Source organism: Kogia breviceps, chromosome 1 (assembly GCF_026419965.1).
Source record: "Kogia breviceps isolate mKogBre1 chromosome 1, mKogBre1 haplotype 1, whole genome shotgun sequence".
Lineage (NCBI taxonomy): Eukaryota > Metazoa > Chordata > Mammalia > Artiodactyla > Physeteridae > Kogia > Kogia breviceps.
In genome coordinates, this window is record NC_081310.1 from 82494253 (window position 1) to 82504603 (window position 10351).

The 10351-nt window shown below is 46.8% G+C and overlaps 1 protein-coding gene across 4 annotated transcripts; it reads left to right on the forward strand.

Annotated features, from left to right (window-relative positions):
• The first annotated feature begins 28 nt into the window (after positions 1-28).
• On the forward strand, positions 29-5760 carry CIART (circadian associated repressor of transcription). Of its 4 annotated transcripts, none has more exons than XM_059073198.2 (6): positions 29-1596; positions 2159-2575; positions 2738-2813; positions 3045-3123; positions 3229-3331; positions 5101-5760. In XM_059073198.2, exons 2-6 carry the CDS (start codon positions 2171-2173, stop codon positions 5626-5628), a joined length of 1191 nt encoding a protein of 396 aa, XP_058929181.1. In that variant the 5' UTR covers positions 29-1596; positions 2159-2170; the 3' UTR covers positions 5629-5760. The 4 variants fall into 4 exon arrangements, with proteins under 4 accessions (XP_058929181.1, XP_066891436.1, XP_058929190.1 ...); XM_067035335.1 differs by lacking the exon at positions 29-1596 and adding an exon at positions 1604-1894; XM_059073207.2 differs by lacking the exon at positions 29-1596 and adding an exon at positions 1604-1789.
• Positions 5761-10351: the final 4591 nt, after the last annotated feature.

Sequence of the window (10351 nt, forward strand, 5' to 3'; positions counted from 1 at the left end):
GGTGGCTTCTCTTGTTGTGGTGCACGGGCTCTAGACGCGTGGGCTTCATTCAGTAGTTGTAGCTTGCGGGCTCTAGAGTGCAGGCTCAATAGTTGTGGCACATGGGCTTAGTTGCTCCGCGGCACGTGGGATCTTCCTCGACCAGGGCTCGAACCTACGTCCCCTGCATCGGCAGGCGGATTCTTAACCACTGCGTCACCAGGGAAGCCCAGGGACAAACTTTAAAAAGAATTTTTTTTTTTCCTTTTATCCTTCGACCCTAATAAGAACTGGGCTGCCCCCTTGCGGCCTACTGATGTTATAGCTTCAATCAACCCACAGTCCCTGTGTCCTGTCCCCTTCTCTCCACTGTGCTCTCAATACTGCCAGGGGGAGTTCCCCGGTGGCTTAGTGGTTAGCACTCCGGGCTTTCGCTGCGGTCACCAGGATTCAATTCCTGGTTGGGGAACTGAGATCCCGCAAGCCTCCCGGCAAAGCAAAAGAAAACAAACAAAACAAAACAAAACAAAGCACTGCAAGGGCCAGTCAATAGTAAACTCTGGACTTGCCACCCTCCGTCCTTCAAATCTTCTCCAGAGGACAAATGAAGAAACTGAAGCTGGACAAGTACATAATCTAGGAGACCAGAGACCTACCCACTCTCCTTTTCTTGTGCTAAGAAACTCAGAACTAAGGGCGCAGGGCCCGGGGAACCGGGGTAGAAAAGTCTGGAGCAACCCAGCGGGGCTTTGACCTCCGGAGTCGTGGCGGGCTGGCATCTGAGCTGGTAACGTGCGTGGCGGGTTACATAAGGAAAGGGCTGGTGGAGCCGCCCCAGCGGGAGCCGGGGAGAGGACGCGGTGTTCTCGGCAGCAATCCCCACCCCCCTCACCCAGCAGGGCAGGAGGCACCCAACTTGGAGGAGGAGGAGGAGGGGAGGATGAAACAGAGACCGGGGAGTCACGAGAGCTGGGCCGCCGAGAGGGGGAGAGTATACATAGTGGCACACATCTATTCTCTCACACACGTTGCAGACGCAAGTCGCTGATCGTTGCCACGTGCTGCACTCGTGAGCGGAGGCGCTGATAGGGGGCAGAGGGGCCGGTTCCCAAGGAAGAGCCAAGAGTCCCACATCCCAAGGCTCACCCCTTAGGTCACACAACCAGTCTGCACACTCCAGCTGCGCTGCTCCAGCACACCACCATCCTATTTAAAGCCACAGGCTCCGCCCTTTTCCTCCCCTCCCTTCTTTTCCACTCTTTTTCCATCCTCCTCCTTCTCTCATCACCGGGTCCTCCTCGCTAGCCGCATGTAGGGGCGGAGCACGGAATGCTTACCTTCCAACCAATCGTCACCTGACTGCCTCTTTATTGGCCGAACCCCTGTATGCTGTAGCAAATGGAATGTGAACTTCAGTAACGAGAGTCACGTGCCACCGGCTAGACAACCAATGAGGGTGCGAGGTCTGTGTACGCCGGAGGAAGGCACGTGCGGAGCTGCACGTGTCTGGGAGGGGGAAGGGGCGGGACCCAGTGGGAGGGAGGAGGAGGTGGGTAGCCCTGACCCGACAGTCGGAGTAGGAGCTGGAGACAGCCTCGGCTGAGCCGACCAACACAGGTGAGGAGACTCAAGTCAGGGAGCGATCCGCGCAGGAGGATCAGACCTTGTGGGAGTGGGCTTAGGGGCTCAACGCGGATATTGGTATTGCGAGGGATCGCATCACGTGGCAGGCGCGACTGGAGATGGCCCGGCGCAGGGATCCTGATCAGAAAGATTGGCAAGAGGAGGGAGGTTGCTGCCGGGTCCCTAGGTGGGTTCGGGTGCCGACGATTTCCGGCTTGCCGATGGAGTGATCTCAGGTAGAGACGCTCGCTGCGGGGTCAGGATGAGACCAGAAGAGGCGAACCGGGGAAAGGTGTCAAATCATTATATTTACTCTGAACTGAGGGAAAAGAGTCTGTGTCAGGCTAAGAGCTGCCCTGCGGAGGCCAGAGAGGCAATCCAGGTTCCTAGTGGAGGAGGGGAGGCGGGGAAGATGACTTTTTTAATTGTCCCTGAGACAGGTAATATTGGGGAGGGAGAGAAGAGATATTATGATCGCAGACAGTACACCCTAGTCTCCCAGTCCATTTCCTAATACTCAGATTCTGGTTTCAAACTCCCTCGCTTTGCTCTTCAGTTGCAGGTTCCGATGTTTGGGTACTCCGGGAGCTGCTCTCCAGCCCCTGCTTCTGAACCTATGGATTCTCCATCTAGCATTTCTTCCTACTCTCTTTATTCCTCTTTTTCCACCTCCCCAGTGAATAGTGATTCTGGCTTCCCCTCCGATAGTGAGAGGGAGGACAAGTGGGCCTATGGCCCCAGGCCAGACACTGTTGGTCAGAGGGGAGGTTCTCGGCCCAGCCCAGGTCCTATCCGCTGCAGGCAACGACCCAAGGTTTCCAGTAAGCAACCTACAGCATCTCACTCGGAACAGCGGGGCTTGGCTTCTTCTATGTCAGGATCTGGGGTCAAAAGATCAAGAGGTGGTGAATTGGAGACCAGTCTAAACATCCAGGGTTGTACTACAGAAGGAGACCTGCTCTTTGCTCAGAAGGTAAGAGAAAGCTGGGGAAAGGAGACCAAGTGGCTTAGCACCCAGTTGGTTGGTAAGGACCCCATGAGGATAGTATTGGCTCTCAGATTGGGAGATGGAAGAATAAGTACTGGTGTGGGCAGTTCTTGGTCTTCTCATACCCTTTGTCCTGTTTTTCTACAGTGTAAAGAGCTCCGAGGATTCATACCCCCTCTCACAGACCTACTGAATGGACTGAAGATGGGTCGATTTGAGAGAGGTAGTTATCTGATTACTTGCATTCATTTGAGCTACATTCATCTCTCTGTCTCTCAAAATATGTTTTGAATGTGTATTTCTCTTAAGTCTTTGTTTGGGGCCTGGATGATTCGCTTTTTCTCCTGTGACAGTTTCTTTAGGTGAATCCATTTTAACCCCTTCTGTCTTTCCTTTACCTGATTAAATTCTTGAATCTCAATCCTTGATCTCTCTTTCTCTTTCCTGACCCCAGGATTGAGCAGTTTCCAGCAGAGTGTGGCAATGGACAGGATCCAGCGTATAGTAGGTGTTTTGCAGAAGCCACAGATGGGGTAAATCCCCTTGATTCTTTCTTCAGTACTTCATAAAAAAGGAGCTATCTCCAATCCTGTCCTGTTGCTTTTTTCACACCTGATGACTTCTTTTTTCTCCCACAGAGAGCGTTATCTAGGAACCCTGCTACAGGTAGAAGGAATGTTAAAGACTTGGTTTCCTCATATAGCTGCCCAGAAGTCATCATTGCGTAGTCAGCTGACCAAGGTGAGAACTTATAAACCTGAGGAAAAGGTGGGGAAATAACCAAAGAAATGAAGTGTACATGCAGAAATGGGCTCCCTCTTCCATTTTCTTTTGGATCTTTTCATCAAGTTTTCTTTTCAGGGAAGGGAATGCCTAAACTTCCTTCATTGTCTTGATTTCTAGGTGTTTTGGGTTCTGTTTTGTTTGGATCATTTCTAGAAACTCCATGGAATTTAGCCCTGTTCCTCATGTTGTAGCTTATCTGCTTTCTGCATAGATACAGAATGCTTTTTACCTTGCCAAATGAATCATGCAGGAAGATTCCTCAGCTTCTCTCTGCAAATCTTTTCTCTTCTGCTGCCCCTAAACCCCTTTCCCTCTCCCTCTTTTTACTCCTTCCCAAGTACCCTTGTATCCCTCTGGAAGCATGGGTTTTGAGGACTGGTCACAAGAAGTACATTACTGGGAGGGGTGAAGGCACCCATGGGCACCCATAAGGAGAGTGTTGCAAAGATTATTTTTTATTTTATTTTTTATTTATTTTTGGCTGCGTTGGGTCTTCGTTGCTGCGCGTGGGCTTTCTCTAGTTGCGGCGAGTGGATATCAGTCTTTGTTGTGGTGCGCAGGCTTCTCATTGCGGTGGCTTCTCTTGTTGTGGAGCATGGGCTCTAGGAGCACAGGCTTCAGTTGTTGTGGCACGCAGACTCAGTAGTTGTGGTGCACGGGCTTAGTTGCTCCGCTGCATGTGGGATCTTCCTGGACCCATGCCCCCTGCCTTGGAAGGTGGATTCTTAACCACTTGCACCACCAGGGAAGTCCCTGAAAAGATTCTTAGATCTAGTGTGGAATGACCTATTTTCTGTGCCTTCAAATAATAGAGTATGTAGGGGGCACTCAAATGATAGGGAGAGGAAAGTCTCCTGTAGCTGATGGACAGTCCTTGTTTTCAACTGCTGTGGGAATAATTGATTTAAAAATAAGCAGGAGAGGACTTCCCTGGTGGCACAGTGGTTAAGAATCTGCCTGCCAACGCAGGGGACATGGATTTGAGCCATGGTCCGGGAAGATCCCACATGCCACAGAGCAACTAAGCCTGTGCGCCACAACTACTGAACCTGCGCTCTAGAGCCCATGAGCCACAACTGCTTACGGAGCCTAAGTGCCACAACTACTGAAGCCCGTGCATCGCAACAAGAGAAGCCACTGCAATGAAAAGCCCATGCACCACAACAAAGAGTAGCCCCCGCTCGCCGCAACTAGAGAAAGCCCATGCACGCGCAGCAACGAAGACCCAAGGCAGCCAAAAAAATAAATAAATAAAATAAATGTATTTTTAAAATTAAAAAATAAATACATAAACTTAAGCAGGAGGATCTTGCCTGCATATTAATCTACACTTCTTAAGGAACTCAACATAGGAAATTAGAACTTAAAATACAGAAATTGGGAAATGATGATTCCAGTTAAAAATAGACTTTTTAGAAAGAAGTTCTGAAATAAATTAGTTCATAAATAGTGAGAATCTATGGGACTGTTTGTTTTATTTTGTATACGTGTGAATAGCCAGTGCCTATATAGTGTGTGGTACAAGAATTTGTTAAATAAATGGAAGTACAGTTTGGTTACTAAAACTTTTACTTAGTCATGGACTGACAGGAAATTATCTATTGCATAAAACAAGGTATGTTAGCATTACAGAGTTCCCAAGGAAAGCAAATGTTTAAGCAAACAGGTGGAATTAATCTGAAAGCTTTCTCACATAATTTTTTCTCTTTTCTCCCCGTCCCTAGCATTCTCCAGGCCACCACAGTTATCCAGCTGCTTCCTCTCCTGCACTTTCTGTGGAAAAGATGGACCAGACACAGCTAGGACAGCTAATATTGAAACCAAAGCAGCCTTGGCACCTCACTGAATGGCCAGCTATGAACCTCACTTGGATCCACACTACTCCCATTTGCAATCCCCCTCTCAGTTCCCCAGGTACCATCTCCTTTAGCCATGGTCCTTTAGGCACTGGAACCAGCATTGGTGTCATCCTTTTCCTCCAGCATGGAGTACAGCCCTTCACCCACTCAGCCCCAACCACTCCAGTTCCATCTACTACTACAGCATCTCCTGTCATCCCTGGTGATCCTAAGAAACTATCTGGAGAGGGGCCTTGTTGCCACAATTTGCCAGTAACTCTGCCATCAGACTGGACCTGTACCCCATCTCCTCCTGGTCTACCCACCATGACCAGAGAGATGACCATGGGAGACCTAGAACAGATGAGAAGCCACCCTTCTGTTGCTCCTGATGTCCATCCTCTCAATCCCTAATGCAGGACTTGAGACTGTAGTTTCTAATTTGTGTAAATATATGTCTCTCTATATACTTTTTTAACTGTTAATGTGTGAATTTGTGTTGAGGGAAGAGAAATCCTTTCTGATTAAATAAATTTTATACCTAAACAGTTTGCTGACTGGGGGAAATTGAAACCTTCTGCCTCGAATACCAATATTTATCCTCTGAGCTGCAGGAAAGAAAGGGATGGGAATGTTTGTTAACCCGAGCTCCACCAAATTAGAAGTCTGGACGGGACAATATACGTCCTGCGGGAGAGGAAAAAGGACTCTCTGCTGCTATCTTCCTAGGGAACACCCTTGGGACAGTTACAGGGTTCAGAGTTGGGTTGTTTATTCATTCAGGCTCAGAGACTAGTACCTTTCTGTTTGTGTCTCTCACTCTTGTAACCTTCCAGCTGGCCCAGACTAGCAGGTTCTGCTGCTCTGGGGTAGCTCTTTGCTTTGTTGGGAGCTGTTGATGCTTGTGGCTAAATGCATATGTAATCTACTGCTGCCAGAGGAGGGACACAAAAGCCCGAACAGCCACTGTGGTTGCCAGTTTTGAAGAGGAAGCGGTGCCCCAGAACTGTCAGAATGGGAAGTCCCCTCAGATGCTGGGCCTCCTTCTTCAAAAAACTGCAGCTGCTAAATGTATGCTACCCAGTGTCATCAAAGGGCAAAACTGAAGTCTGTGAATTTACCTATGTCTACCCTTCTCCAAGTATTACTCTTTCTAATTTGTTGCAGTTTCCATCAAAACCATGTCCTCTCCCAGCCTTGGCAACGTTTCAGACTACTTAGTCATTTTAGTTATTGCATATTGGCTACTTAGCATGTTTCTCATAGCTGGTTATACATCTTTCACCTGTTTCTCAAGTCCTCTGTTCTCAGTGAATTATTGTCTCATTTTATATCAGACAACATGCCCTCCACTTAAGGCAAACTTCTCCATTGTGCTTTTGATTACCTTGCACCTCTGGAACTTTTGCTGAGTCACTTATGCCCTCTTTACCTTGTAACTTCCATTTGTTATTGAATTATTTATTTCTTTCTCCTACAAGTAATAATTATTCCTCCCGCAAGTATGATCAGGTACCCCCTTCTTGAAAATATCTCTTGAGGGACTTCCCTGGTGACACAGTGGTTAAGAATCCGCCTGCCAATACAGGGGACACGGGTTCGATCCCTGGTCCAGGAAGATCCCATATGCCATGGAGCAACTAAGCCCATGTCCCACAACTACTGAGCCTGCGCTCTAGAGTCTGTGAGCCACAACTACTGAAGCCCACACTCCTAGAGCCCATGCTCTGCAATAAGAAAAGCCACCGTAATGAGAAGCCTGTGCACCAAAACGAAGAGTAGCCCCCGCTCACCGCAACTAGAGAAAGCCCGTGTGCAGCAATGAAGACCCAACGTAGCCAAAAATAAATAAATAAATTTAAAAATAATTTTTTTAAAAAGAAAATATCTCTTGAGCCCCATTGCCCTCTTTCTCATCTTTTTTCTATAATTCTTGACAGAGTAGTCTAGGGACTTCCCTGGCAGTCCAGTGGTTAAGATTCTGTGCTTCCACTGTAGTGGGCATGGGTTTGATCCCTGGTCAGGGAACTAAGATCCCCCATCCTGTGCTGTGCAGCCAAAAACTTAAAAAAAACAAAACCAAACAACCCCCCCCCAAAAAAAGAGTAGTCTAATCATACTCTTTCTGACCCCTTTCCACCACTCAGTCCTTAAATTCTTGCAGCCTAGCATCCACTGCTATCACTCTACTGCACCTTCTTAAGTCACTAAGAAGATCTTACAGAATTAGAGTATTATAATGTAGCTTCCATCCAGTCAATAGCTAGATCCAGAGGCTTTTACAAAGCCTAGGTATTCCATGCTCTCGGTATCATTTGACACTCTTGATAATGCCTACTGAAACTCTCCTCCCTTGGATCCCATATCAGCACACTATCCTAATTCTCCTCTTACCTATCTGGCAACAACTTCTATATCTCTTAATAGCCTCACTTCTGCCCACTCCAGAGTATGCATGTTCCCTTAGGCTCAGCCCTTGGCTCTTTTCTCTAACTACATTCCTTCACTTCAAGGTTTCATCTCCTTTCATGGTTCTAATTATTACCTCAACTTAGAAGACTTCTGAAGCTTCATCTCCAGTCCCAATCTTTCCCGAGATGACCTACTGAATGTCTACATTTCTGCTGGACAGTTCCATTTACATATTACTAACACTTAAAACATTGAAAATTTCAGCATTTTAGAGCCAAGAGGGTACCATCTGTATCTAATTCAACCCCTTCATTTTATAGATGAGAAAACTTAGGTAGCTTGTGTAAGACAACACAATGTGTCATATGGAACTCATTTTCCAGTCTGATACCTTTTCTAGTGTTCACCAATCAAACTATTATGCTTGTTTTAGAGATGTCCCGTTCTGGCTTTTTACAACCTCTTTTTCTTCTGTTAATGATAGTACCATCATTTTTCTTTTAATTCTTTAAAATATGTATTTATTTATTTATTTATTACTTATTTATTGAGGCTGCGCCGGGTCTTAGTTGCTGCACATGGGATCTTCATTGCTGCGTGCGGGCTCTTTAGTTGTGGCGTGTGGACTCTTAATTGCGGCATGCGAACTCTTAGTTGTGGCATGCGAGATCTACTTCCCCAACCAGGAATTGAATCCGGGCCCCCTGCATTGGGAGCACAGTCTTACCCACTGGACCACCAGGGAAGCCCCGGTACCATCATTTTTCTATATAACTAGGCTTAAAACGTGCTGCATTTAATCACCAAATCCCTTTTATTCTGTATTTGGAATGTCTCTTGAAATCTGTTTCTTCCTATCCATTCCATTGCCACCTCTCTGGTCTAAACCTTAACTATAGCAATAGCCTCTCTTACCTCTAAACCCTTCTCACTGATAATAATATTAACCTTCCTGGAACAATGCTTTGCATGTCATTACCTATTCAATGGCTCCCTGGTATTTTGAGAAGAAAGTCTAGAACATTTAATCAAGGTCTCTGTTTCTCCCTCTGCTTCCCTGTATGATCTCTCTGTTCCAGGTTTTTGGTTTTTTTGTTTTTGTTGTTTGCCCTGAACACTGTAAGCCTTTTTGCCTCTAAACTCTTGTTCATGCCATTCACCTTGCCCAGCCTTTCCTGCTTCTATTAACTAAGCCCTACCCTTCTTTCAATGACTAACTCAAGTTCTTCTTCCAATTATTCACTCCATTAAAGATATATATGCTTAGGGGCTTCCCTGGTGGCGCAGTGGTTGAGAGTCCGCCTGCCGATGCAGGGGACATGGGTTCGTGCCCCGGTCCGGGAGGATCCCACATGCCACGGAGCGGCTGGGCCTGCGCGTCCGGAGCCTGTGCTCCGCAACAGGAGAGGCCACAGCAGTGAGAGGCCCGCGTATCGCAAAAAAAAAAAAAAAAAAAAAAAAAAAAAAGATATATATGCTTAGTATTTGGCCCTTTACTCCATCAAATGAAATCAGGTACATAAACTGCTTTGTACAAGGTTTGGTATATTGTAGGTTCTCAAAAATGCTACTTTTCCTCTTCTTATCTTTCAAAGTATTTTTATATTTTATCCCATTTGATTCCCATGACAAGTTTTGTGTGATTGACAGCAGATATTAGTTCCTTTTTTTTTTTTTTTTTTTCCCGGTATGCGGGCCTCTCACCGCTGTGGCCTCTCCCGTTGCGGAGCACAGGCTCCGGACGCGCAGGCCCAGCGGCCATGGCTCACGGGCTTAGCCGCTCCGCAGCATGTGGGATCCTCCCGGACCAGGGCACGAACCCGCGTCCCCTGCATCGGCAGGCGGACTCTCAACCACTGCGCCACCAGGGAAGCCCTAGTTCCATTTTATAAATGAGGAAATAGACTGAGCGTTTAAGTCAGGGGTCAGCAAGAGCCAGATAGATATATGCTTTGTGGTCCATACACCTCTGCTGCAACTACCCAACTCTGCCATTGTAGCCCAAAGCAGCTATACCTAATATATAAACAAACAGCACAGCGGTGTTCCAATAAAGTTTTATTTACAAAAGCAAGAGTGGAGCTGGATTTGACCAGTAGCCAGTACTTTATAGACTACTGGTTTAAGTGACTTGTTCAAGGTCATATGCCTCAGTATCAGAATTTGCGTAGAATCCAGATCTCCTGACTTCCAATCCAGTGCTTTACACTATATTATGCTGTTGCCTATAAAATTTATTTTGCATTCAATATATGCTACCTTGTTTTACTATTTATTTTTTATGGCTACTTACTGTCTTTTGGTAGTCCAAGAGTCAGTGGCATGACACAAAGTAGGCATTCAATAAAAGTTTGTTGATAAGCATAATCATGTCCCAGTCTAGCTCTATTTTGTTACTTTGAACCTGGCTTACTCTAAAGCAGGCTTCAGGGGGTTTTTTGTTTTTAGATTTTTTTAAAAAATAAATTTATTTATTTATTTTTGGCTGCATTGGGTCTTCGTTGCTGTGCGCAGGCTTTCTCTAGTTGCAGGGGCTACTCTTCCTTGTGGTGCGCGGGCTTCTCATTGTGGTGGCTTCTCTTGTTGCAGAGCTCGGGCTCTACGCACGCGGGCTCAGTGGTTGTGGCACACGGGCTTAGTTGCTCCGCGGCATGTGGGATCTTCCCAGACCAAGGCTCGAACCCGTGTCCCCTGCATTGGCCGGTGGATTCTCAACCACTGAGCC

Coding starts and splice junctions, on each gene's coding strand:
- CIART (XM_067035335.1), top strand. CDS start 1,865: ATGAGACCAGAAGAGGCGAACCGGGGAAAG. Junction 3,124..3,228: donor TTGCAGAAGCCACAGATGGG/GTAAATCCCCTT, acceptor TTTCTCCCACAG/AGAGCGTTATCTAGGAACCC. Junction 3,332..5,100: donor TGCGTAGTCAGCTGACCAAG/GTGAGAACTTAT, acceptor CCCCGTCCCTAG/CATTCTCCAGGCCACCACAG.